The sequence below is a fragment of the Salvelinus alpinus genome, chromosome 5 (assembly GCF_045679555.1).
Source record: "Salvelinus alpinus chromosome 5, SLU_Salpinus.1, whole genome shotgun sequence".
NCBI lineage: Eukaryota > Metazoa > Chordata > Actinopteri > Salmoniformes > Salmonidae > Salvelinus > Salvelinus alpinus.
Genome location: NC_092090.1, coordinates 35,981,861 through 36,009,384, shown reverse-complemented (window position 1 = coordinate 36,009,384; position 27,524 = coordinate 35,981,861). Strand labels below are relative to the sequence as shown.

The 27,524-nt window shown below is 42.2% G+C and overlaps 2 protein-coding genes and 1 long non-coding RNA gene across 3 annotated transcripts; 2 read left to right on the top strand and 1 right to left on the bottom strand.

The window, feature by feature from the left end:
* Positions 1–285: 285 nt before the first annotated feature.
* Positions 286–23,852, top strand: LOC139576024 (inositol 1,4,5-triphosphate receptor associated 1-like). The gene is made up of 23 exons (XM_071401616.1): positions 286–599; positions 3,922–4,081; positions 4,463–4,727; positions 10,091–10,303; positions 12,412–12,530; positions 12,752–12,813; positions 13,323–13,496; positions 14,061–14,138; positions 14,267–14,313; positions 14,403–14,459; positions 14,735–15,232; positions 15,471–15,549; positions 16,220–16,322; positions 16,429–16,459; positions 17,230–17,370; positions 17,463–17,594; positions 18,276–18,429; positions 18,528–18,577; positions 18,775–18,927; positions 19,061–19,125; positions 19,950–20,069; positions 21,366–21,503; positions 21,627–23,852. Exons 1-23 carry the CDS (start codon positions 542–544, stop codon positions 21,871–21,873), a joined length of 3,144 nt encoding a protein of 1,047 aa, XP_071257717.1. The 5' UTR covers positions 286–541; the 3' UTR covers positions 21,874–23,852.
* On the bottom strand, positions 11,292–13,022 carry LOC139576025 (uncharacterized). The gene is made up of 2 exons (XR_011675049.1): positions 12,441–13,022; positions 11,292–11,895 (listed from the first exon to the last, which is right to left on the bottom strand). It is a non-coding gene; the product is annotated as an uncharacterized lncRNA (long non-coding RNA).
* An 842-nt stretch (positions 23,853–24,694) lies between the features above and the next one.
* LOC139576023 (lymphatic vessel endothelial hyaluronic acid receptor 1-like) lies at positions 24,695–27,498 on the top strand. Its single transcript, XM_071401615.1, has 6 exons — positions 24,695–24,899; positions 25,296–25,473; positions 25,581–25,720; positions 26,135–26,323; positions 26,464–26,542; positions 26,781–27,498. The coding sequence occupies exons 1-6, from the start codon at positions 24,815–24,817 to the stop codon at positions 27,013–27,015; spliced, it is 906 nt and encodes a 301-aa protein (XP_071257716.1). The 5' UTR covers positions 24,695–24,814; the 3' UTR covers positions 27,016–27,498.
* Positions 27,499–27,524: the final 26 nt, after the last annotated feature.

Here is a 27,524-nt window from a genome sequence, read left to right as displayed (position 1 = left end):
TAGGAGCTACCCACCCACCCTTCATTTCTTGAGGTTATGTGACTGCTTGGAAGACTGTTTCCACCATAAACCATGTCCTAGACTCCGATCTGGTGGGGGATGGAGGAATGATAGTTTGAGTTATGCAGTGTTTTGATCAAACACACACACGTCCAAACTCTACCCTTCCCTGGTCAGACCTCTGCCCCCACAGAATGATCACAGAGAGACAAAATAGTGACTTGGCGCTCCCAGGCAGAGTACGAGCTCAGAGTTGGAGCTCAGAGTTGGAGTGTAATTCAGGAGATGTGATCAGTCAGGGCTGAGTGGAGCGGAGCGGCAGCCTTAGAGAAGAGCTGTACACATACACAGCAGCAGCCCAGAGAGGCACACAGAGCCTTCTCCTTAAATGGTCAAAGCTCCCAGGAGTGAAAGAGAGGCTGGTGCTGGGAAAAAAAGACAGGGAAAGGAAAGGAAAAGAGACAGCCAGGGATAGCTAGGTTTTCTGTGAAAAAATCTGGGAATTACAGTTTGACTGAGGGAATGTTCTGTCGGGTGTTTTATGTGGAGTTTATGTGGAGCTAAGCAGTGGAGGTGGTATCTCTCACAGGAGGTTACAGGTACAGCTATTGATCTATTCTCTGCTCTGTGGACAGGTAGAGATGATGTATTGTACGCACGTTTTATTTGTTTAGAGATTAGAGAGTCTGCAGCTGCATGACATGCACTTTATCATTAGTATCTTTGGCTATGTGCATCGAGTTGACAGCCATGTTAAACATTTGTGCTGTTCATCAGCACTTTGGGTTATGTTGGAATATGTATATCTCTTGTGAGGGTTTACAGGCTGTCACTTATTGGGAAGATAGTAATGGTTTGCTAAGGGAGAACAATAATTACAAGACTTGGTAGAAAGTTGCAGATACTGGGATTCTATGCATGACCAGCAGATGCTAATGATTTATTTGTTTTATTGCGATACTGTATTTAGCCATGATAGTCTAAATGGCATTGGTATTTTGAACAAGAGCTCACTTGCCTCCCCCTCTATCTTTCGCCATCCATCTCTCATCTTTCTCACATTCCCTCCATATCCTGTTATCTGGGATGGTGGCTGTGTAACCACCACTTCCTCTGCCGGTTCTGTACTCCCTGTGCTTTACACAACCAAATTTTAAACAAATCTGGCAACAGGCAGAGAGCTTACGTAACAGGGGAGAAGGGGGTCGGAAAACGCTCTGCTCAGCTCATTTTATCATGAGGGAGCAGCGAGGCCAGCCTTCTGCCTTGCCGTGAGGTAGCTCTGTGGTCCTCAGGGCCCTGCCTGCTAAAGGGGACCGGCTGAAGGTTCCTGAAAATAGCTCTGGTCAGGGGAGAGAGAGGCTGTGAGGCCCTGTGTGTCCAGTGGACAGAGCCTTGCAGGCTTGGATGTACTCCTGGGCCCGGCAGGAAATAATCAGAGTGATTCAATTACACTGCTATATTAATCTCATTGTCTCTCTGTTTAGACTCCTCCAGTTTAGCTTGGCCCCCTCGACTCTGTTCGCTTTGAAATTTACTCTCACTGTGGACTCCCATGAACTATCTCAGCCCAGGACATTGCTTCTAGATTCCAGTGTTGCACTGTAAAAAAAAACAGTCCCCACAAATCTAGTTGTTTCAACTAATTGTAACTGGGTCCAAAATATTTATTGTTTACTCAACTTGTTTACTCAAATGTTACCTGAACAAAAAGAAGTGTCTGTCCAAACTTAGCTCCAACTTGAGAAAACTTTGGCAACAATTCTAACGACTTAAAATGATGTGTGCTAAACTTTCTCATGTGTTCATTCAACAAAAAAATATTATTTGGGCATCTTACCTAAAAAGGCTGTGGAACTAGTTACACACACAGTGCTGTTAACATACAATGCCTTCAACTTACATATTTGACACACATTGACATACATGATTACATTGTGCATGTTCATTTATACAGTAATTATTGTTCAACATGTCTTCACCTGGAATTTGAACTCACAACCTCTTGATTCAAGGCCTTCTGGTCTTCCTGCTACACCACCCAAATAATAATTTATAGTTGAATGAACATATGAGACAATTTAAGCAAACATTGTTTTAAGATGACTGAATTTTTGCCTACGTTTTCAAATGTTGGAGCTAAGTTTGGGCCAACACATTTTTTAAAGTTCAGGTCAAACTGACCGAAAGGTTGAGTAAACAAAACCAAAAGCTGTGGAACCAATTATTAATAATAATAATAATAATAATATTAATTTGAAACAAATATTTTTTTTTTACAGTGTGTCAAAACCCTTGCAATGTTCCACAGTCACAGTACAGCAGTCTTTCTGGACTGCCTTTATTTGTCACTGTGTGACTGTTCTTTCGATTATTGCTTTATCAGTATCTTAACTATGTCTGAAAGTGTTCTCTCTATGTCATCTCCTTCATCATGTACAGATATAGAAGTGTGTAGGAGTAAATACGCAGGCTTGATGAGGAGGAGACCTCCGGTCCTGAACCTGACCTCGCTAAACCCTCACACTAATGAAAATAGCAGCATTCTCTGATGTTTGATAATGCACTAGAGATTTATAACAGCTTGTTATAAACGTTCATGACAAATCAATTATCTGTTTATTGTAGTATGTTAGACAGGAGATCCGGGTGTATTTTGTGTTGTATATGAGTGGTTCATCACAGCTCCAGTTGTAGGAAGTTGGCCTATCTGGACATTGTGTTTTGTGAAGGCCATAACAGGATAGTGATTTAAGGCCAGCATCCCAGAGTCGCCTCTTCACTGTTGACGTTGAGACTGGGGTTTTGCGGGTACTATTTAATGAAGCTGCCAGTTGAGGACTTGTGAGGCATCTATTTCTCAAGCTAGACACTCTAATGTACTTGTCCTCTTGCTCAGTTGTGCACCGGGGCCTCGTCATTGTAAATAAGAATTTGTTCTTAACTGACTTGCCTAGTTAAATGATGTCAAAATAAATGTCAAAAATCTTCGTGCGGCTTTGTCTAAATATCCCTCTTGTTCCTAGGAGACCGCTAAACACTCTTCTTCCTCCCTTGTGAGGGATGGGTCTATTAGCCTCACGTTCCCAGCATCCTCTAGCAATGTTAGCCATGTTTGTCATGACATTTACCAGCATATACTGTTACTGTACTGTGTCTGGACTCAGGAAGCCATTCTTCAATGAAATGTGCACTCTGGATGACTTACGAGCAAAGATAAGAGGGTGAATGTGTTATGTTCTACAGCTTATTGTTTTTCCCTTCTACTTAGTGAATACTGAACACATAACACTGAATCCCTCATTGCCGGCATGTCAGAAAAATCCATTGATGCATTCTCTCTTTTTATAAGATTTTATTACGTTAAAATCGGCTAGATCTGATACGGCTAACAGCCCCATAAAACATTAAACATAGGTAGGGGCTAGGAGATGATGAGTGTGGATGACACATCATAGTTCATGAATGGATTAATGGAAGATGTTGTTTTCGCTCCGTCAGAGCTGTGACGATTCAGAGGCACCTTGCACTGATGACAACAAAAGAAGCCAAGTCCAATGTCCTGACTTTGTCCCAGACCAAAAGCACAACAGTACCAGCAGTGATGGTCCTGCACCTGCATTTTTAGGTAATAGATCCACTGTCATCTTCAAATCAAAATCCAATGTATTCGTCACATACACAGTTTACAGCAGGTAAAATAGGTACAGCGAAATGCTCATGTGCACCTCACATATCTTCCACTTCCTTTTGGCAGGTCGTACAGTGCCACAATTCATCTGCCTGTCATTTCTGCTCCTATCTCCTGTCAATCTGCTTGTTTAATGTGTTTTGTTTTCAAATATCTGCTACTGCCTACACCATGTTGTTAGTGTGACTGGGACCTCCCTGTCTGACCGTGTTGGTTCCTCCCTCTCGTAGGTTCCATCCCAGTGTCAGAGACACAAACGCCCCCAGTGTCCCCATCACAAGTCTTCTTCCAGTACGAGTGTGCCCCTTCACTTACCGTCCCAACGGATACACCCCCTCAGTCTGCCTGTGTCAGTCACGCTGCCGCTCACACTGAGGAGAATGTAGCAGGGTTAGTGTTTATATTCTCTCTCTTTTACAGGAAGAGGATATTGCATGTGTTTAGATTAACATCCCCCCCATAACTGAAGAGCTAGGCTAAGGTGAGACTGTGCAGGGATGCCACACCAGCGCCCAAATAAGTTACAGGGGCACTCAGTACATTCCTAGGAGGAAGCGGGAACTGTCAGAGGATTGCATAAAGTGTGTTAGGAAAGGCCCACCTCTCCGGGTTTAAAATGAGGAGGTGGTGGTATTTCACATAGCAGGAAGCTGTGGAAGTTATTACAAATATTCAAGCTGATATACGGGTTATAATTGTGTTTGATATGATTTTGGAGAGATTTAACTGTTGATTATGGATTAAGAACAGTGTGTTGATGTGTTTGATCAGTCTCAGATCGGAGGATCCTAGTTGCCGTGACTACTGTCAGTCAGAGGCCCGCTACTGTGGGAGTGGCCAAGCATTGCCGCCTGGAGACTGTGGGAGGAGTCAGCCATCAAACCCAGAAGACAGTGCTGGTAGTAAAGCCTCTGAACCAGAAGAGAGTGGGAGGAGCAACGCATTACAACCAACAGATATTGGGTGTGATCTAGAGCATTGTGGGAGTTTCCATTCTCGAGCTCTACCGACTGTTTTAATAACAGGCTCAGATAAGGTAAGTTAGGACTGAATACTTTTTAATGATTACTTTAATGAGGATAGCCTCTTTTATTATTAAATACTCAAGTGATTCCCAAATCATTGTAGTTCAAAAATAAACACACACACACTATTCTAAATGGGCAGAAACATAAGCAAGTTATTTTACCCATTTAAGGTGTACACATCCTTCCAAAGCCATGGTTTCCTACACAAAACCCCCCTCCCATACCCAGAAACGGAGTGAGTGGTGCTTGAGTGCTGGCTGTGGGGAGCACGGGTTGGCTGATGGATAGAGAGGCAGGGCAGGATGAGGGAGGACGGCCTGGGCTGGGCGGGGTTGGAATGGAGGCAGGGAGTCCTGGAGTGAGCCCTGGCAAAGACCATTAGGCTCAGAGAGGGAGACTCCAGTTAGAATGTGACCTCCGTCAACCCCGACAGAGCTCTGACTGATGGCATGTCTGATTGGATGATTCTGCCTCTGCTGAATGACATTTTCCAAGTGTATTATTTCCATAGGCATGTTGAAATGGATAGGATAAATTTAACTGTGTTTGTTTCCCCTTTAGAATCAGATTGCGATTGAGTGGTTAGATATGCTGGTTTTAGTGTAAATATGGTAGTTCAAGCTAACCTTGCTCTATGACGATTTAATTGCGACACTGCTAACCTTTCATCCTCCATTGTGCTACCTCGCTGCCCTCCCAGTTTGATTTGCCTGTCATAGATGTTCAGATTCGTTGCAAGACAACGGTATCTTGTTTTTCTTTGTTCATTCTCAGAATTAAATGAATCTAACTTTAATAGCTGGAAGAATGCGTTCCTCTGGGATTCCCGTTCTCCCAGATTAATTTGGCTCATCCGCCCCCGCCTCTGGGGAGACAAAGGTCACATTTGTTTATGCACAGTTCTGGAAGCTGCAGGACTTGCTAGTCAGGTCTAACAGTAGAGAGAAGCAGCTGACATGTCTGTGTGGTGGTTTGTCTGATACGTTATTACAGTAATATGCCGCTAGAGATTTGTGCTGGATCTGGATTATTGCAATGATAATTCATTGCATCATAACCAAGTTATTTGAGAGAAGGGCAAATCCATTGTAACAGAGTGACGCTGAGACTCTCTCTTTCACTTTAAAATGTTTGCAAAGTTTAAAGGCCCAATCCAGCCATTTCTATCTCAATATCCAATAATTTCTGGATAGCAATTAAGTACCTTATTAACCACGTTTTCATGAATTAACGCATGAAAAAAGTCACGACCGGGCTGATGGAAACCTAAAATGACGGTACAATTGTATAAATGCCGACAAACAATTTGTTTGTTCGACATGGTGGGATCTTTTTGTGTCGGTTAAATTAATAATCTGAGAAATAGTGCTGGAAATGCCTTCATGGGCAAATATTTATATACTAACTATCATATCGTGATGATATGTTGTGTGGTCCTCCCACTACAACTCTGGAAAGCATGCAGTTTATTAAACTACAGATTAAATATATGATGATGAACTTCACAGGGTGATTAATGTGCAAGGTGATGATCGATGCTTGGCTGCCGTTTGACAAAGACAAATAATATCGCGCTTATCCATAATAGTCTCATAATATAGGTAGACTACCCCCACTGTATCTGCCAGCTGTTAGTTAAACCACATGTGCCAAGACCAGAGTGGGCACATTTGCTATATAACGCAACAAATCCATCAGTAGAGTTGAAAATGCGATGGAAACCCATTTAACTTGTGTTTTTCATTCAGTACATGGGAATTTAATGGCAAAAGTCATTTTTATGTGCATTATCTCATTGCGCAAAAAGTCAGTTTGATGGAAACACATCTCTGGTGGAAAATGGGCATATTGTTTGGATGGAAACCTGGCTACTGTGATTGTTTTCAATCAAAATGGTCAAAAAGATAAACAAATTGCTTCTCAGCAAGAGCAATTTCTCAAGCAAGAATTTTGCTAGGACTGTCTGGAAGTGGTCTGAGTGGGGAGGGGGAAACTGAAAACTAGCTGTTATTGGCAGAGAGGTTTGGAACTCTCTTTCTTATTGGTCTATTATTAACAAATTTACAGCCTAGCGATGTCACCAGGCAGACCAAAACTCCATCCCACCAAAACAGGCTGAAAGTACAGACAGTCTTTTCAAACAGCTCTTACACTGAAAGAGCATTATTATCATTTTCACAATTTCACAGTATTTGTCCAACCTCATAGTGTGGAAATATATATCAAAACACAAAAAATATAGTTTTGGACTGCACTGAGCCTTTACCAAACCACACCCCTATACACAGAAGTCTACTTTTAACAACTGCCACTGAAAATTTTACTAAAACACATTTATTAGAGGAACAGTGCAGATGCAAAGTTTGTTAACAGAATGACAGTAAAATCTCCCTCAGTTTTTTATTTGACTACCATTTCCAAAAACTCTAAAATAATTCAAAGATGTCTGCAGAAAGAATGACGTGTTAGCTATGATATGGCATCTTGAGTTTGAAAAAATCTACACTGAACAAAAATAGAAATGCAACATGCAACAATTTTAAAGATTTTACTGAATAACAGTTCATTAAAGGAAATCAGTCAATTTAAATTAATTAATTAGGCTCTAATACAATGTTTCCCAACCCTGCTCCTCAAGTACCCCCAACAATACACATGTTTATTGTAACCCTGGACAAGCACACCTGATTCAACTTGTCAACTAATCATCAAGCCCTCAATGAGTTGAACAAGGTGTGTTTGTCAAGGGCTACAACGAAACTGTGTGCTGTTGGGGGTACTGGAGGACCAGGGTTGGGAAACACTGCTCTAATCTGTGGATTTCACATGGCTGGGAATACAGATATGCATCTGTCGTCACAGATACCTTAAAAAATGGTAGGGGTGTTGATCAGAAAACCAGTCAGTATCTGGTGTGACCACCATTTGCCTCATGCAGCGCGACACATCTCCTTCACATAGAGTTAATCAGGCTGTTGATTGTGGCCTGTGGAATGTTGTCCCACTCCTTTTCAATGGCTGTGTGAAGTTGCTCGATATTGGCGGGAACGCTGTCGTACACGTCGATCCAGAGCATGCCAAAGCTGCTCAATGGGTGACATGTCTGGTGAGTATGTAGGCCATGGAAGAACTGGGACATTTTCAGCTTCCAGGAATTGTGTACAGATCCTTGCGACATGAGGCCGTGCATTATCATGCTGAAACATGAGGTGATGGAGGCGGATGAATGGCACGACAATGGGCCTCAGGATCTCGTCACGGTATCTCTGTGCATTAAAATTGCCACCTGTAAAATGCAATTGTGTTTGTTGTCCGTACCACCATGGGGCACTCTGTTCAGCAAACCGCTCGCCCACACAACGCCATACACGCTGTCTGCCATCTGCCCGGTACAGTTGAAACCGGGATTCATCCGTGAAGAGCACACTTCTCCAGCGTGCCAGTAGCCATTGAAGGTGAGCATTTGCCCACTGAAGTCAGATACGATGCCGAACTGCAGTCAGGTCAAGACCCGGGTGAGGACGATGAGCAAGCAGATGAGCTTCCCTGAGACGGCTTCTGACAGTTTGTGCAGAAATTATTCGGTTGTACAAACCCACAGTTTCATCAGCTGTCTGGGTGGCTGCTCTCAAATGATCGAGGTGAAGCCAGATGTGGAAGTCCTGGGCTGGCATGGTTGCAAGTGGTCTGAGGTTGTGAGGCCGGTTGGACGTACTGACAAATTCTCTAAAATTACGTTAGAGGCGGCTTATGGAATGAGAAATTAACATAAAATTATCTAGCAACAGCTCTGGTGGACATTCCTGCAGTCAGCATGCCAATTGTATGCTCCCTCAAACCTTGAGACATCTGTGACATTGCGTTGTGTGACAAAACTGAACATTTATTGTCCTCAGCACAAGGTGCACCTGTGTAATTATCATGCTGTTTAATCAGCTTTTTGATATGCCACAACTGTCAGGTGGATGGATTATCTTGGCAAAGGAGAAATGTTCACTAACAGGGATGTAAACACATTTGTGCACAAAATAATTTCTGGGATCTTTTATTTCATCTCATGAAACATGGGACCAACACTTTACCTGTTGCGTTCATATTTCTGTTCGGTATATTTTGGTTAGTAAGTGAAGTGGATCAACACCCGATAATATAATGATGGTAACAGAAATCACGTCATGGGTCCTTGATCTGGACTTTACAGAAATGCAATTGTGAATGTCATTTATATTCATGTTGATACATCCTGAATAGGTACGCAAAGGTAGAAAAATGTAATATCCTCCTTTGCATGTTTGGGTATTATTCTACACACTGGCTATTTTTCTACACACTGGCAATTATTGGTCCAGACCGGACCAAATCTGTACCAATCATAGACGTCTATGTTTCACAAGTTTGGACATCAAAGTACAGCACAGTAGAGCTCAGTAGAGTGCAGTACAGTACAGTAAAGTACAGTACAGAAGAGTCCAGTCAATTATAGTCTACTCTACTTTACTGTGCTCTACTGTCCTCTACTATGATTTACCATTTTGGCCAATTCAATTGCAGTCCTTATGTTGCAGATTTTTCAATCACTCTGTTACCAAAATGATTATCAGTAGAAACATTATAACTAACTGGTAGGTCTACCATTACTTGTTATTTCTGTGAAATGTCATTATCCTCCCTCCTCATGAGGGAGAGAAATTAGAAAATATCTTAAAGATATGTGGGTTTTTGATAACAAAATGACAAGACACTAGGCAATATTACTTAAACTTACACAAGGCAAATCATTTCTGCAAAACTTAATAGAAGTGTTGATATTAGTTGGCAGGGGTCTTTACTTCAACATTATTCTTTTTATTGTATTTCTGATACCTTTTAAGACTTTTTCTGGAAGATGTTTTCTAAGACCCCTTTTCCATCTGTTTATCCAAAAAGCAAAGTTTTTACTTATGCCACATTTTTTGAATGGAAAATGATTGAAAGATCTATGCCTTCAAATAATATAGACTTTTAGCTTTCATTTGACACCAAATGTGATATGTTCCTATAAGCGTCACATGTTGGTGCTCATTGGTCCTTTTACATGGAGATGACCAGAACAGTGCAACTGCAATACTATTTACAGACTTTGAATGTATGTCTACAAGGCCCTTTCCTTGTGATATCATAGGTTTTGTCTTCCAACATCAAAGTTCAATCAACATTGCCACCACCAGTTGGCACACCCATTCATAGGCAAATGTATCTATACACTTATCCTATTTGAGGAAGCGTCATGCTTCTTTGTGGTTTCCCTGATAGTTAGAAGCAATCAGAGGCTGCATATTCTCACTTGTGCCTGTGTTACTTCCTGCTTGCATGCATATAATTCTGGTTTCAGGAAGGAGGGGGCCACGAGTTGTACTGCTTTCCCTGGGTTCAGACTGAACAGCAGTTAGAAGAATCCCCTACCCAACCCACTCCAGCTGAGAGTCCCTTTTTTTTCCCCCTGACACGACCCCGAGCCCCACAGCCCCCCGTTATGCCCGTCCTCCCTGAAGAAGAGGAGGATTCCCCTGAGGAGCTCGACAGTTCCTCCAGCTCACCCAGCACAGTGAGTACCTATCCATTACATTAAACCTTCACTCTAAAGCTGTGATATGTTGCACTCAGAGCTATACATGACACTATCTCATTAATACAGAACCTAGAACCCAAGGTTCAGTATTGACAAGCTATACTGATTTGCGATGAATGTGTGAGCAACAATAGCATATGAGCAATATGAGCATTAGTCTTAGATCATATCTATACTCATAGTGTTGCTCACATATTCATTGCTAATACATGTTAGTGTGTTTCGGATGTGTGTATCTTTAGTAACATTGAATCCCTTCACTGTCTTTCACCAGACTTTAATTCATTCATGATTTGAGTTTGGGATTCCTGTGCTTTATGGGTGCGTTTCACCCACTTCTATTTTTGACTCAGGAACAAAGCTTCACTCAGCAGTGAAAATATGTAATTAATCCCAGCAAAAACATGAACGGGATGTTCTTTCCTCTTCTGTCCAGATTACAAACTTTCTTTCCAGAGCCTCTTATTACCCTGTTTTTTGTGTTGATGAGATCATTTGCGCTGCGCAGGTGGTCAAGACAGGTTAGCACAGTGTGTCCAGACCACTCCAGATCTTGGCTCTACTCTGAAGACTGAACTGTCCCTCGTTGTTTTGTTCTGTCATCTGTTCAGATCCTGTGTGACTCCCTACCCTAATGTTTATTGAGTTGAGTAGACTTGTACAGAGCAGTGGATAGATTGGATGTTTTATGAGTCTCTGAATGTGGCTTTGCCTAGTCCAGTACGTCTCCCAGAAAACAGGCTATTGAAACTCTGTATTTGAGACAAAAAGTAGAGGCTTTCTGAAAGCTGTCTGTGTATAGTCAGGACCTATATACAGATTTGTGTTGAGCGGATGGCTGCCTCACCAGAACCACTGAGTTACTCCTCACCCGTTCCAGTCAGTCATAACCACGGCCTAGATAAGACTTCACTGAGGAATGCAATGAGCCTCTGTAATCTAACCTGGGGGTATGGCAACCATATAAAATGATCCTCCTTTATTAAACAATAGCCCTGGCCTTTCAGCAGTTTTAGACTGTTACAGGGATAACATTTATTAACATTCTCTTCCAGGACAAAGGTCTCAGTGAAGGTTCATTTAATGCCTCCCTGTTTATTTGCATAATTTTCTCTGAGGATAGAACCAGGACACTAGGATATTAATAAAACATGTACAGGGTATATAAGCCTGACCTTTAAGGTTGGAAATATACTTAATATGGTTGACTTGGTTCAAGTGAGTGTTCATTCTGTCCTTCCACTCTCCTGGGATGCTGAGGTCCAGTGAGTTCAGGATGTGTTTAGTCCAGAGGGACGTTGTCTAGAGTTTCTGATGTTCAGGGGTTCAGGCTGTTGACATTGTGCTGCTGAGCTAAAAATGCTGCTGCTGCTGGAAACCATGGACCACCTGCTAGTCAACAGAGCTAAGTGCCTCACTGAAATACCCACCGATCACAGAGGACCACAAGTTTATTTATTTTCCCCTTAAAAGTACTTTGAAATGGGTATGCCTTGAAGTCTTTTTCCTCCTGCGGATTCCACCACGTTCCCCATACAGTCCCAGCCACGGTCAACATCAGGGAGGGTCTAGAGAGACATTAAGCTGTATGTTTGGCTCTGTCTTCACATTAATATCAACATTAAAAGCTTATGAAAACAGCAAGTCTTCAGTTTGGGGAACCAAGTCACCAAACATCGCTGTGAAGGTGTGTACACAATATTTTATAGATGTGTACATAAGCAGGAAGGTTAAAGGGTAGAGAATGAGAAAGTGCCTTTGCGGTGACACAAGCCATTTGGTAACATGTTTACTCAAATGTCTCTGTAATCTTTGTTTGCATGCTTTTATGTTTTGAATGATTTAAATGAAAATGTCCCCCTGTTTACGTCATTGCAATAACAATATCCATATCTATGAATTTGCCTTCTATTTGAGAGACAATATCAGATTTTTCTATGGCAGGATCCCATGTCTGCTATCCAGGTCCCTCAAAAGTCCACTCAAAACCTTTTTCATGCAGTCTAGTTCTGGTCTTGCTGCATAACTAAAGTTACGCCTCTCCTATTTTAAACCTTTTGTTTCTCACATATCTTTCTATCTAGTATACACCAGTTGAAAGTAGAGCAGTTACCGTGGCGATGCCTGCTCCCACCATTGTCTTCCCAAAGCAAGCGACCGTGACCGTGGTCCAAGCAGACGGTCGCCCTCTGGAACAGACCAGGTACATGTGTTATTTCATCCTGAGAACAGGACTGTTCATGTCAAAAAGGCTTGAGAGCAAACCACCTCTTGAAAAATGTGCCACTTTAACCAAGCCAGGATCGAGATATTTCTAGAAAAGAAAATCCATCCTTCTTCAAGTGTTTAGAGTAGCTAAATGTAAATAAAGACTGTGTCGTAAGAACACGGCGTCTGTTCATTTTAAACGTTTCTCTTTCCCAGACCACACAGTCCCAGATCTCGCTTGTCCCGAAACTCCCTGGCAGGACCCATCACGACAGTCGGTGGGTACAATCAAATACTGAAAGGCTAAATATAGCCTCGTGTTAACAAAACGTACATAAGTCCATTGTTCAAAATGTGAGTTCCATTGTGATTTTTTTCTTCATAACATTGTGTGGCTAATTTAATTCCATCTATTGAAATGTCTAAGTTTGGTCATCAGTGTCTGACAGCATAGAGAACTGGGGCCCTTTGTCCTTAGAAAAGCAGAGCCAGAGCTCTCAGCGCCGGGAGGCTTCTGCTTTGATTACTATTGATGTTGGCTTGTTGCTCTGTTGCTGAGCTCAGAGAGAATACTATTGGTTGTTGCCATTTGTCTCTTATTGTCTCTGTTTTAATTACGTGTGTGTGTGTGTGTGTGTGTGTGTGTGTGTGTGTGTGTGTGTGTGTGTGTGTGTGTGTGTGTGTGTGTGTGTGTGTGTGTGTGTGTGTGTGTGTGTGTGTGTGTGTGTGTGTGTACATGTGTGTGTGTACATGTGTGTACATGTGTGTACATGTGTATCCTTCTCAGACAGTACAGGCAATGTGATAGACCTGGTGAAAGACCATCTGCCTGAGCTGCAGCTCTCGGAGGAGGACCGTCAGAAGAACCTGGTGCTACTGCAGGAGGCCAAGAAAGTCAGCGACCGCTTCCTGAGCCGCAGGGGCCGAAAGTCCACCTGCAGCCTCTCTGAATCACCCACAGGTGAGAGACACTCACTGGTTTACAGACTGGTATACAAGTGAAACAGGGAAATATACAAGTACTTTACGATAAGTCTTACTGTATAGTATACAGTATGTAAGACAGGCAGAAAGATGATACAAGAAATGTCACGTTATTAAGTTCTTCAGCTTAAGACCACTATTTACACAGTAGAGATTTAGTCACCTGTTGAAGAGTAGATTTGGTTTAACAATATTTTGACTCTTAACATTGGTTATGAAATACAGTGAGCAGCCAACAAACCCTCAGGTCTGCTAGCTGAATTGCGTAAGTGAGTCATTGTAATTGCTGCATTTTTCTATCTTGACTTCCGGAGTTATCTGAACATCACGTACGTGCCCTCATGCCTTCGTCTTGCAGCATTCTGAATGCACGCCAGATAATTCCAGTCTTCCCTCACGTAACAGACTACAGTGACAGATATCAAATGAAATCCCAATACCTATAGTTTTTATGTTGCGTTGTTATCTGGAAAGCGATGCTGATGCAGTATACTGTACTTTCATTGTCCAAACATAAAACACGTGCATGTTTTATCCACAGGTCTTTCTCCTAACCACACACCATCCTCCTCACCTGTACTGTCCAGAAACAGCTCTCTTATCACAGCCCCTCAAATAGGTACGTCCATCTTTCTGTCTGTTAGAGAATATTCACTTTCTTCACTGGAGAGCATGAAAAGCCTTGCATAAAAATACAAAAAAACACATTTAATTATACAGCTTTTTTTCGAAACCTTTTTCTTTCAGCTGTAGCCACAGAGGTGAACTATGCCCCCTCATCGCCTGTCAGCCTGGTAAGACCAGTATGAATTTGTCTGATGCACTCAGTAATGGTGTTTTAACAGTATGTTGATGGGTGTTGTTTTGTGTTCCTCTCTGGCAGCGATTGGAGGTTCTGCCTGCGAGGGAGCAGGCTGATACCAGTATACCGGAGCATGAGGTAGCACAGCACTCTCACCACCACTCTCATTCCCAAGTGGCACCCTGGAACAGTTGAAAATACATGAAAGTACATGAAAATGCAATGCATAGTTAGTAAAACCCTCATGAGTTTACACTCCAGAATAGCTATGCTCATAGCTATGTTGGATACAATAATTCATTTACGGTAGAAAATGGTAAATGTTGACATTCTTGCGCCCCCTCTCCAAGAAAATCCAATTAGTTTCTCCTGAATTGACAGTGTTTAAGGAATTGTGATAATGCTGTTTTTAGAGCACCAGGAGGTTGGTGGACTGGAAGCCCAATGAGAAGCGTAAGGTGTCCTCAGGCACCCTGGCTCCCCGCTACTCTGGCCCCCCACCCCCCAGGGAGCCCAGTGGGGGCCAGAAGGAGAACTGTGACCCCCGGGTAACAGCTAAGAATTGCCCAGAACCAGTACTAGTCAATAAGCCAGAGGAGGGTCTGGTTCGAGCCCCCAACCAGGCCCCTGCCACTGGGGTGGCCAAGCCTGTCCCTCGGCCCCCCACTCAGCAGGTCCCCTGCACGGCAGAGATCAAGACAATCGGGGCCTTTCCTCCCCTCATGAGAGCTGTTTCCTGGGACACTGTTGGAACCCTCAACGCCAGGAATGGGGCACCAAGTCTCCCCCCTACAAACGAGGAAACCTTTGCCTTTCAAGACAAGACCCGGGATGCCCTGCTCAAGTCCTCTGGGTACAAGGACTTCCCTGTACAGCCTGTCAACGTGCAGAAGCTGTCCAAAATAAGAGAGGTACGATGGGAGCCTTTTAACTACCGGGGCTCATCCCTTGACTTTCACCTGATAGCATTAATGGGACATTTATTGCATGTTTTGGGGGATTTAAGAGCCTTTTGGTAAATGCTAAAATCATGAGAGAGAATGTTTTGTTCTTGTAATGTTTTGGTCTTGTAAACATCTTTGTACGACACAGTTATTACAACATGAAAGCTCTTAAAAATCTAAATTTGCACTGTTCTTCTGTATACAGGAGCACAAGCTGATGCGGAACCAAAGCATTGTGGGGTCAAAGTTGGCAGACTTGAGTGAAACAGCTGAACAGGAAAGAGGTACTGTGTTACCCCGTGTCTGACCTGGAGAGGAGACAGTGCTGTGTGTAGTGCTGTGTAACAGACCATTGGAGTGGACAGTAGACTTTTATCTAGTGAGGGGGAAAGGAGTCAAGGCTCCCAGCTACGTCACAGGATGCGAGTCCTTACTGACCCCGAGAGATTTTCATTAGAACTGAGGGCACGTTCTGTTCTAAGTTTGGCACAGAGCTGCAGTTTATTGGCAACCTGAAATGTTATTTTTAGTTTGCACCAGCAGATGATGCGAGTGTTAACTAAAACATGAGAGAACCCAGTCAGCTAAGATTGGTTTGCCCAAACTTTGAAAAGACATCAGTGAAGTAGTTTGTGATCCAAGAAAATTGCAGTACAATGTTGTTCAGAAGTAGGTCGATTATCAAAATAGTAATCTGATCATTTAAATAAATTAGGTTTTCCCATAGAGACCAGATTGCCACGTTGTAACTATCTAATGGTCTTGTGTGTGTGTGTGTGTGTGTGTGTGTGTGTGTGTGTGTGTGTGTGTGTGTGTGTGTGTGTGTGTGTGTGTGTGTGTGTGTGTGTGTGTGTGTGTGTGTGTGTGTGTGTGTGTGTGTGTGTGTGTGTGTGTGTGTGTGTGTGTGTGTGCGTGTGTGTGTGGGGCCTGGTCCCTCTCTTCTGCCCCCTGCAGGGTCTCCTACTGATGAGGAGGCTAAAGAGAAGTCAGACGCCATGCCCAACATCTCAGACATCATGCTGAGGAAACTCAAACTGCACAGGGGGCTACCAGGCTGGTGGGTATCACAGTATTTAGACTGACAGGGAATGACCTTTGACCAAATATTTTGGTATTTTCTACTTACATACTGAACCTATATTTCCTCTCTGATTATATTGTAGTGCACCTCCACTCACGGAAAAAGAAGTTGAGGTTAGTATCTATTCTGGAGAGTGTATTATACAACAGTAACAGTTTTATAGTGCATGTTCTCCCCCTGTCTGTGGCCTCGTGAATGTAATGTACAGGAAGCCCCTAGTCCCTACCCATGATTGAGACTAATGGGAGCCTTAATGATTTCCTGTCTCTAAGGAGAAAATGCAAACATGGCTGTGTTGTTTGAGTGCAGAGCACTGGGCCTAGGCTATAGCCCCGCCTGCCCAGACACCGGTTCCTCCCAGGGGGATACATGTTGTGCACTAGGACAGTCGAAGTCACCGATTTCCTCTCAACTATTGCCTCAGTACTCTGCGACGATGTTTGGGATTCTGCAGCAAAGACCGTTTGATCATGACAGCATGGCACCAGGAGTTCATCTGTCAGCATCGCTGCACGTGATAGGCTCATCTCAGGCCTGGTAGCAAGCAGCACATGTCAACACACTGGCTAGTTGGTGCTCTATATGGCAGCTCTGGGTAGCCAGCTAGTGTAGTTGTGCTTTACATTACCACATACTGTACATTGCTAGCATAACAGTTATGTTATGTTAACATGTTATCAAGGATGTTCAATGTTACGTGTGTTTATTCAGTCCCACACTGTATTCATGTTTTCTTGGGCAGCACATTAATTGACCTGACCCCTCTGATCTACTTTGTGTGGCGGTCCAGTGAGTTGGTGTGTCTCAGTCCTTAATAATGGTATCTAATGTGTCCCTGGTGACGGTTTAATGAACATTGAACACAGTCATATCCTCCCCACAGAACGCGTTTGTTCAACTGTCGCTGGCGTTCCGGAACGACAACTACACTCTGGAGACACGGCTCAAACAGGCAGAGCGGGAGCGGACCCTGACCGAGGAAAACACAGAGAAGGAACTGGAAGAATTCAAAGGCTCTCTGAAGGTCAGCCTTTAGTGTGCCATGATGACAATAAATGAGTTGTGATTCACTTTCACTTATAAAAGACCTGTGTTTTGTTGCTGTTGTCTCCTCAGTGCACGGCACCACAGTGGAGTAACATGGAGCAGCGGGAGTCTTACCAGTGCCTCATAGAGACAGTAGCAGTACTGCATCGTCTGGCCACCAGGCTCTCCAGCAGAGCTGAGATGGTTGGAGCAGTCCGACAGGTACTGGAACGCAGGCATAGGATAGGATAGGATGGGCCATCCACGGGGTACACTAATGATTTGAGGAAACCCATGAATGAGAGAAGAAAACATTGAGTGAAAGTGAAAAAACCTTTCCATGATCCACTGTCATGAGAAAAACACTTTGGGATGTTCAGGGCCGTGGGTATGTTTGTTTTAGGATAGATAAGATATGTTTATGAACGATTTAGCCTGATGTTATGCTTTCCCTCAGGTTATCGTTCACACCAAAGCCAACTCCAATAAATGACTAGGGAAGGACTCAGGGGTATGTCCGTTGTTAGACGTCACACAAGTCCCTTGTGATTTATAGACTAACAACATATTGCTGCTGACCCTAGACCTGACCCCAGACCTGACATGATGATGGCTTTCTACAGTGTTGGAATCCCTCTCAAAATTCTATTCTCTCTCTCTCTCTGCTGTGACTGTATGGTTAACTCTTAGAACACTCTTAGAACAGAACATGCTATCTAGAACCTAAAAGGGTTCTTTGTCTGTCCCCATAGGAGAACCCTTTAAAGAACCCTTTTTGGTTCCAGGTAGAACCCTTTTGGGTTCCAAGTAAAACGCTTTCCACAGACGGTTCTACATGGAACCCAAAAAGGGTTCTCCTATGGGGACAGCCAAAGAACCCTTTTGGAACCCTTTGTGTGACAGGAGAAACGTATGAACAAGGCCACAGAGGTGATGATGCAGTACGTGGAGAATCTGAAGAGGACCTATGAGAAGGACCACGCTGAGCTGATGGAGTTCAAGAAGCTGGCCAACCAGACCTCCAGTCGCTGCTATGGAGGATCCATAGACACTGGAGGTACACCTGCACAAACCCTTTATCTCCAGTGCATGATAGGCGAGTTGTTGCAAAATGTTGATGGACTTCAACTGCATTCTCCTGTGTTCTCTGGTTAGATGATGGAGTCCCACGGCCATCCAGATCAATGTCGCTGACCCTGGGAAAGGTTGGTGCTGTAGTGTTGAACAGAGTGTTTCTACTGGGTTTGTTGTTGAGAGTATGCACTGGATTTGACTGGTTATATCAGGTTGACACTTCTCAATATATTTTTATGGATAATCCCCCCAACTGAACTCTCCCTCTATTTTCTTCTTCCCTCTATCTCTCACCCTCTCTCTCTCCTTTCCAATTGTTCCTTATCAGGCTTTGCCCAGGCGGAGGGTCAGTGTTGCGGTGGTCCCCAAATTTAACCTCCTGAACATCCCTGGTCAGACCCCGGTCATGGCAGGACCCGGCCCCAGCGTTGCCATGGGACCCAGTCCCCAACCCACCATGGGCCAAGCACTTCCTGTCCTGGTATGTTTTCTACCCAATCACAACCTTCTCAGCCTGTCAACCTGACCACATGATTAAGTGGTAATATCCTGTCTATTTAAGTTTATTAGTCTGCTTCATCTACATGCATGTTGTTTGTTCTTGTTAATTACAGTGTGAAGCCAACAGTATGAAAAGCAACTTTCCCACTGAGCCTACACATCCAGCTATAGCTGAGAGGTATGTTCCTCCATCCTCTGTCATAATGTTGACCTAATGCATACCCACAAATATACTGTACATACTGTACTCAGCACAATCTATCTCCTTGCCTGTATTGCCTGGTTCCCAAGGTCAGTTCACAGCGCTGTGAAACAATGGGCGATGCGGGGCCTTAATATATGTACACCCTTATCAGAAGACATCTTGTGCTGTATCAGAATATTTGCCTTATGTACTTGACCTTCAGGAAGTGTTCCCTGGGGAGTAGCTTGATTAATCATTGCCATCCGGATACCAGGGGCCATACACAGCAGATAACTGCACTACCCTTATGCAACTCCCAGATTGTCTATGCACCCAAAATAACTGTGCAACATTCCATAAAAACCCAACTGCAGCTGGCTGATGGGCTATTCTGAGATGTAATCTAAACATTTGGGCTGGGGAGCTTGACAAAAGCCAGGAGAGAGGGAGAGGGAGAGGGGGAGGGAGAGGGGGAGGGAGAGATGCGCTCTCTTAGTTCGCCCCATGCCAAAATCTCAGGATCTCTCAAAGCAAGAGAGACAATAACAACGTATCAAGTGTCTGCTCAGTAAAAGCCTGGGACATTTAAGAGTCCCCATGTACACATTTTGCCTTCGTACTTTTGTTTTTTACGCAAGCTTACCTGGCAGTGATGGTGCCATACACGCACGCTGCCTTTCAACTGCGTTCCAGCCTGTCCATTAACACAAGGCCACAGTGTTATGATGGAAAGCCTAATGACCATAATGCACCCCTCTCTCTCATAATGTCTGTTGGTAAAATGTTCTATGTGTTTTTTCCGCTATGAAACAATGCAGTGGAAAGACTGTGGCAGAGCAGGAAGCTGAGCAATCTGCCCCAGCCAAGCTCTCCATCAACCTAGAGGAGATCAGATCAGAGATCAAGGCAAAGATCGAGGAGGAGGCCTACAATAAAGGGTGAGACCCTTTTCTATGTACCCGCTCACCCTGACCACCCACACACATACCCACAGTCACACACCCTGTGCACACTGACAGAAGAGTGGCTCAACACTGGCTGTACTGTACTGACATAATAGCCCCAGTACATAATAGAATATGAATACTCAACGAAGTATACTGTACATTCAGTACAGTCAGCATTGCAATAAAGTTAAGTAGTTTATACACTACCGTTCAAAAGTTTGGGGTCACGTAGAAAGGACAAGTATATTGTTTTTGAAAGAAAAGCTTTTTTTTTGTCCATTGAAATAACATCAAATTGATCAGAAATACAGTGTAGACATTGTTGATGTTGTAAGTGACTATTATAGCTGGAAATGGCAGATTTTTTAATGGAATATCTGCATAGGCGTACAGAGGCCCATTATCAGCAACCATCATTCCTGTGTTCCAATGGCACGTTGTGTTAGCTTATCCAAGTTTATCATTTTAAAAGGCTAATTGATCATTAGAAAACCCTTTTGCAATAAAGTTAGCACAGCTGAAAACTGTTGTGCTAATTAAAGAAGCAATAAAACTGACCTTCTTTAGACTAGTTGAGTATCTGGAGCATCAGCATTTGTGGGTTCGATTACAGACTCAAAATGGCCAGAAGCAAATAACTTTCTTCTGAAACTCGTCCGTCTATTCTTGTTCTGAGAAATGAAAGCTATTCCATGCGAGAAATTGCTAAGAAACTGAAGATCTTGTACAACGCTGTATACTACTCCCTTCACAGAACAGCACAAACTGTCTCTAACCAGAATGAAAGAGGAGTGGGAGGCCCCGGTGCACAACTGAGCCAGAGGACAAGTACATTAGAGTGTCTAGTTTGAGAAACAGACGCCTCACAAGTCTTCAACTGGAAGCTTCATTAAATAGTACCCGCAAAACACCAGTCTCAAAGTCAACAGTGAAGAGGCGACTCTGGGATGCTGGCCTTCTAGGCAGAGTTGCAAAGAAAAAGCCATATCTCAGACTGGCCAAATATTAAGATGGGCAAAAGAACACAAACACTGGCCAGAGGTACTCTGCCTAGAAGGCCAGCATCTCAGAGTCACCTCTTCACTGTTGACGTTTAGACTGGTGTTTTGCGGGTACTACTTAATGAAGCAAAACAAAAATGTTTATTTTCTTTCAAAAACAAGGACATTTCTAAGTGACCCCAAACTTTTGAATGGTAGTAATGTGCCACTGCTGTCTTGTGATACTTCCTCTACGTTCAGCTCATGTGCCTTTAATGAGAAAACAAGTGTAATGTTCCAAATACAGCTACCAAGAGGGACTGAAGAGAAGTAAAGAAGTCAAAGAGGTGGAGGAGGAGGAAGAGGAGGAGAAAGTAGAGGAAAAGCCAGAAAAGAAGGATGAAGGAAAAGGAAAAGAAATCAGCAGAAAAGAAAAGTTCAGCAGGTGATTTTCACTTCATGTAGATCAATTGTAAATGAATTATTATGTAGTTATACTAGTCGCTGTATAATGACTGGGTGTATAGCTTGAATTGTTCTGAATCCCCTCTCAATTTTGCCTTTACAGTAAGGTTGAAGAGGTCCTAGTTGTCCTTGACCGGCTTTGCCCCAAGATTTTCCGCCGTAACCGACTTCTCTGGATTGTTTTGACGTTATTCCTGGTCACGTTTCTGGTCGTCAATGTTTTCACATACTTTAGTGATCGCTATAACAACCATGGGGACATGTCGGCAGAAAAAGCCATGGTCCAGGGCAAGAAGAAGATCTTTGAACTGAATGTAGGAGTACAGCCAAAGAATCCCACTCCAGAATAACAAAGAGCCTGTCTCATACTTCTCTCAGTCCACAGACAATTTGTCCCATGATACATCACCATACAAGAGCTGAACTTGAATACAGGGTTTCGAAGGGTTTGGGGATGTATCTTTGGGAGCGTTTATTGAGTTTTTTTATTGGTTTCAGAGGATAAGCCTTCTAATGATCATAAACTTTATCAAGGCATATTTATGTTGTGTTAGGAAAGCTGCCCAAGTGTTTGTGATGGTGATATATGATTGTTGCTTAGGGGGCCAAGTATAATAGTGTGATGAAATATTTTCTTATGTAAGAGATCCAGGACTTTGGATTTTAAATTATACAATGACTATGAGGTTAAAATGCAGACTGTCAGCTTTAATATGAGGGCATTTTCGTCCATACCAGGTGAACTGTTTAGAAATTACAACACTTTTTGTACACAGTCCCCCCATTTCAGGGAGCCAAAAGGTTTTGGACAAATTCACTTCTATGTGTATTATAGAAGTCCAAAGTGTAGTATTCGGCATATGACTCTACTAATCTTTTGGATGCATTCACAATTTGTTTCGGTTGTGTTTCAGATTATTTTGTGCCCAATAGAAATTAATGGTAAATAATGTATTGTGTCATTTTGATGTTGTAAATAAGAATATAATATTATAATATATGCTATTAATATAATAACTCTTCTACTTTAATGTGGATGTTAGCATGATTGCGGATAATCCTGAATGACACAATGAACAGGTAGGATTAGCATTTTGGGGGTATGATATTTATACCTCAGTAACTTTCACACTCATCATTATTCACGATTCATTCATAATTTTCCGTAATCATGGTAGCATCCACATTAATTTAAAAGTTTTTAGAAACATGTTCTATTATTATTTACAATAAAATTTACTCCAAAATACACAATACATTATTTACCGGACTATGTACACAAAGTGCTGTAATTTTTAATGGATGAAAAATGGATGAAAATACCCTCAAACCAAAGCTGACAATTTGCACTTTATAGTCCTTGTATCATTTCAAATCCAAAGTGCTGAAGTACAGAGCCAAAAATATATATATATATTTGTCATTGTCCAAATACTTTTGGACCTCACTGTATATATTCACAATGTATTGTTATTATTCATTGTCCTACTCTGAATGTCATCCTGGAGGACTGAATGTGGCCCCTTGGGTGAAGATGGATGATTCCTGATGAGTTCCCTAAGACAAATGTCCCAGTAGACATTAGACTAATGTACATTCATCTACCACTCTGTTACTTTATGTTCATTCTCTCAGGTCCAGTAAGAGGACATCCCCTGAAGAGATTTACGGAGAGATTTAAAGAGAGAGATATGTTTTTTTATCTTTAGTAAAATATCTATATTTGTGGTATTTAAGCAGATACTATTTTGGATAATCAATAATATAAGCACATTCCAAAGTAGTTCCTCAAGTGCAATATTTAGCAGCTGATGGTTCTTGTTTGTTTGTGTTGTTACTGTGTTGGTTTGCGCCCTCCGAGCACTGAAAGATTTCCTTAATGTACGAGAGCACTTTTAGACAGCCTGAGAAATCTTCTCCCCACATGCGTGCCAGGGTTTTCTGTTGTGTCATTTTCGCCTTGAAATAAAGGTGCCTTAAAACTCGCAGCATTCATTTCCATAGTGAATAATGTATGTCAGACAGACAGGTGCAGTTTCCATGAAGCAAACAGGTGTGTTGGCAGAGTTCTCATGCTAACCTCCCAAATCAGTCGCTTCCTTGGAGGAATGAGTGACACAGTAATTGTATTTTTCAGCACAGCGCTTGTTCTCTTCCTCCCTGCACTTATGAAAATGAAAGATCTTTTGAACCTTTCATATCTCTCAGGAAACCACTTATGTAATCTACTTGGCTCCATTAAGCTGTAGCTGCAGTGTGTCAAGGCTGCTTGAGTGATTCTCTCTATTTTAATATTAAATTCATGTCACAAAATAAAATATAAATGTTCTCTTTAGATGTCATTTTTTGGGGGGGATGTTTAAATGTCACTGACTCTTCTCATACAGCAAACAACTACTTTTGCTTATTTTTCAGTTCTGCCTGCGTCATTTCCTGCTGTACTAGGTTGGGGTGAGGTGTTTGCTGGAAGTGGGATTTCGCTGTGTGTCAGAGTCACATCAGAGGATGCCAGGGATCATGAGCTTGTTAATGACTAAGCAATGGGCAGATGGAGGAAATCATTGTGTGAGGTGCCAAAGCCAATAAAAATAAACAATTTTCCCAACATCTATCTGTGCCAAACACTCCTCATGTACTCTCTCGAAAGAATACAACTTAAGGACTAGCTTGTTTGATTTTTGCTTATTCTGTATTCATAAGTTTTTTAGGCAGTCTCCCAATTTGACGTGCCTATCTATTAAAACAAATCTTCCTCAGGTTCAATGTTTTGATGTTAGTAGTTTACATGATCATCTCAGAAATGTTTTCCTGAAGTTGGTAAAGGAGTCCTGAAGATCAGTTTGGATGGAATCCTCCATGTCTTTTCAAGCATAATGCGTTATTACGGGGTATTATGAGTAAGAGATGTTCATCGTATTCTCAGTTTATGCCACACGTAAACTACTTCAGCAGTTTATGCCACACTTCCGAAGCTTCTGCTCCATGTTATGTTAACTTCTTGCTACATTTATCTTATTCTTGGACCTGGTTGGATCCTAAAGTGCCCATACTGAATAGCCTGTACAACGTACTTCCTGCTTCCTGTTCCCGGTGGTTCCGTGGCCTTGTCACCACCTCGTCTGACTGGTCATTTATGCAACAGCCTTGTACACTTCATGAACCCACCCTTCTGATCTGAAGAGAATCACCTCTCACTAACCTCTTCATTTTGGCTCACAGACACACAGACACACAGTGGAACACTTGTCACCCCATTAGCTCCCAGTCCTGTGTCTCTGACCATTGGTAACCATGATGCAGGTTTGGATACTATCACTACTGCTGCCTCTCACACTGTCATTCTCTGGTCTACATGTTGATCCTAGCAAAATTCATGGTAAGAATAATGTTTTGTTTTGATTATACTGCATGTGCCTCAAAGCTCAAAGATGTTGCCTTCTTTCACTATTTGAAATCCGTTCTCAAATATGCACTGTGCTTTTGGAGAATTATTTTGAACATCATTTTGAAGTGATTTTATTATCTTCCTTAATGATTACTGATGAACATTGATATAAAAATACATTAAATAATACAAGGCATGCAAATGCATTAAGTGATCATTTTTCACTAAATTATCTAAACGAAAAAGGAGTTTAAAATATTCTGACTTATTATTGGATTTTCAAATTGATGAACTTGACTAATTAGAAACAAGAACAGTGAAATATTGCTAATGTTTTAAAACCAGCAAAAATGCACAGAAACTTATCTTCAATTCCCTTATCACCAGCTTTCCCAGAGAAACACATAGCTGGGGTGTTTCTGGTCAGCTACACAAATGACGCAAACCAGTTTGCCTATGCCTTCAATGCCTCTGAGGCCAGGGAGGTGTGCTGGTCTCTGGGTGTAACCATGGCCTCCAATTCCCAGGTTGAGGAGGCTCAGAGACTGGGCTTGGAAACATGCAGGTAAAATGGCTTTTGGATTCGATTCTTCTTTGTATGCTAGTGATCCTTTTCATAATAGATAACCTCTGAGAAGTAATGAATCCATTTTAAATCGGCTGTGTCTCTAGGTTTGGGTGGATTGATGAACATTTTGCAGTGATCCCTCGTATTGAGGCCAGTAAAACCTGTGGTCAAAACCAGACCGGTGTCATCAAATGGAGAGCCTCTGTCACCAAACGTTTTGATGTGTTCTGTTTCAACACTTCAGGTACAGTAAAGGATTTAAAAAATCTTAATCTCCATGCAGTCAATGGATCAAAGATAAAATTGAGAAATATTATGGTATGGTGATTCATGGATACATAATCTAATTGCTCTGTGCCTTTTTGTTGACCCTAAACTCTGAGGTAATTGGAATTTTTCCAGAAAGTCAAATCACGTACTTTAATTTCCTTTGTGAAACTAACAATTGTATGAACGTGAGAGGAAAAGGGAACATTTGAGCGTGAAAAACATCCTACATTAACTTCCTGAACTGTCCCTGGGGTGGTTTGACCAAGTTTTAGGAAATGAGTGAAATGAAAATATTTGGCAAACAGCCACTGTGATGTCAATGCTGGATATCAATGTATTCATTTAATTGAATGTGAATAAAATTGCTAACCACATCTTTCTCCTTCAGGAGCGGCCTCACCCCCCTCTACCTCCCTCTCTCCAGCCATCATTCATCTTGTCCCCTCCACACAGTCTGCACGGCCCACCTCTCATTCTCGCTCCTCCCTTCTCTCGCTCAGTAGTTTTTCTGATAACCCAGAGGAGGTAGAGATAGAACTGCCCCAGTCCATGAGCAGCGCAAAGTCTTCAATTGGAGGTTTGAGACATTAACTACCAGCATTGCTGTTGTCCATCAAACCACTCCTATGTTCTGTCATCATTACCATTGGGAGTGAAAGTGACAAGGCTCATTTTGTATGAGTAATCTCTTCCCTCTCCTGTGCTCTGTTGTTTTAGTGGTGCCAAAAGCATTACTTATCACCTCGGCCATTGTTCTTCTTCTGACTGCAATGGCCATTCTCATGTACTTTAGAACGTAAGTGTTTTTACAACTTTTTTGTGTAAAAGGGAAAAAACTAGATATGTAAGATCCCTTGAATTGAAAGCCATTATTTAGATAATGGTAATTCATTAAGCACAATTGCTATAACATATACCTGTTGACATGGTCATGCATACATTTGATTTATACCAGAGTGACTTTAGGGATGTAAGTTGATGCTGTGTTAACTGTGTTAAAAAAAAGTAACATTTTATTTTTCCTCTTTAAAAAGGAACAATGGCCTCAAGACTATTCTCCCCTGCTGGGATGGGGAGCAGCAGAAAGAGTACATTGAGACAGAGGAGTGTGCAGCACACACCTGTATGAAGGATACAAAGGAAGCCCAGACTGAGGGAGAAGCTAAGGCTGAGCCTGAGGAGGATGTGTGCAAAGAGACAGCCAATGACATCAGTGTGAACATCAGTGATGAGACCAACACTGATTCAGCATCAGAGACAAAACCTTAATGCTTTAGATAATGTAAAACCAAAGATAAGGTCAGGCTGCTTTTTTAAAGTTATGTTCCTGCTTATGGAAGTTATGTTGTTTAGTCGTTTGTACAAAGTATGCATTGATGTTATTCAAATGCATTTATTTATAGCATGGGATGCCTTTCCAATTTTGCTTTAAAAAGTGACTTTATGTCTCCTTGTTGTTTTGTGTCGTTCATATTCAAAATAGATCGTTCTAGAGATCATCCTGTATTTTAACCACTAGATGGCGATGTCATCAAGGCAATTATTGCTGCAACGTGGATGAGTTGAGGCAAGGACTATTATAGTAGCTGAATTCAAAATGGGTTCATATTTTCTACTACACAGATAATTAATTTGATGACTTCAGATAAAGTTAGTCAGTATGCCATGGCCACTGCTAACTACTGCATGTTAAATCATGTGTTTTAACTAATGCCAATCTTGAACTGATGCAATAAATTCAAACTTTTTGTATCCCTGCCTTGCAGTTACTTCTTAGC

Coding starts and splice junctions, on each gene's coding strand:
- LOC139576024 (XM_071401616.1), top strand. CDS start 542: ATGTGGAGTTTATGTGGAGCTAAGCAGTGGAGGTGGTATCTCTCACAG. Junction 16,323..16,428: donor CACAGGGGGCTACCAGGCTG/GTGGGTATCACA, acceptor ATTATATTGTAG/TGCACCTCCACTCACGGAAA. Junction 19,126..19,949: donor CATCCAGCTATAGCTGAGAG/GTATGTTCCTCC, acceptor GAAACAATGCAG/TGGAAAGACTGTGGCAGAGC.
- LOC139576023 (XM_071401615.1), top strand. CDS start 24,815: ATGATGCAGGTTTGGATACTATCACTACTGCTGCCTCTCACACTGTCA. Junction 24,900..25,295: donor TGATCCTAGCAAAATTCATG/GTAAGAATAATG, acceptor CCTTATCACCAG/CTTTCCCAGAGAAACACATA. Junction 25,721..26,134: donor GTTCTGTTTCAACACTTCAG/GTACAGTAAAGG, acceptor TTTCTCCTTCAG/GAGCGGCCTCACCCCCCTCT.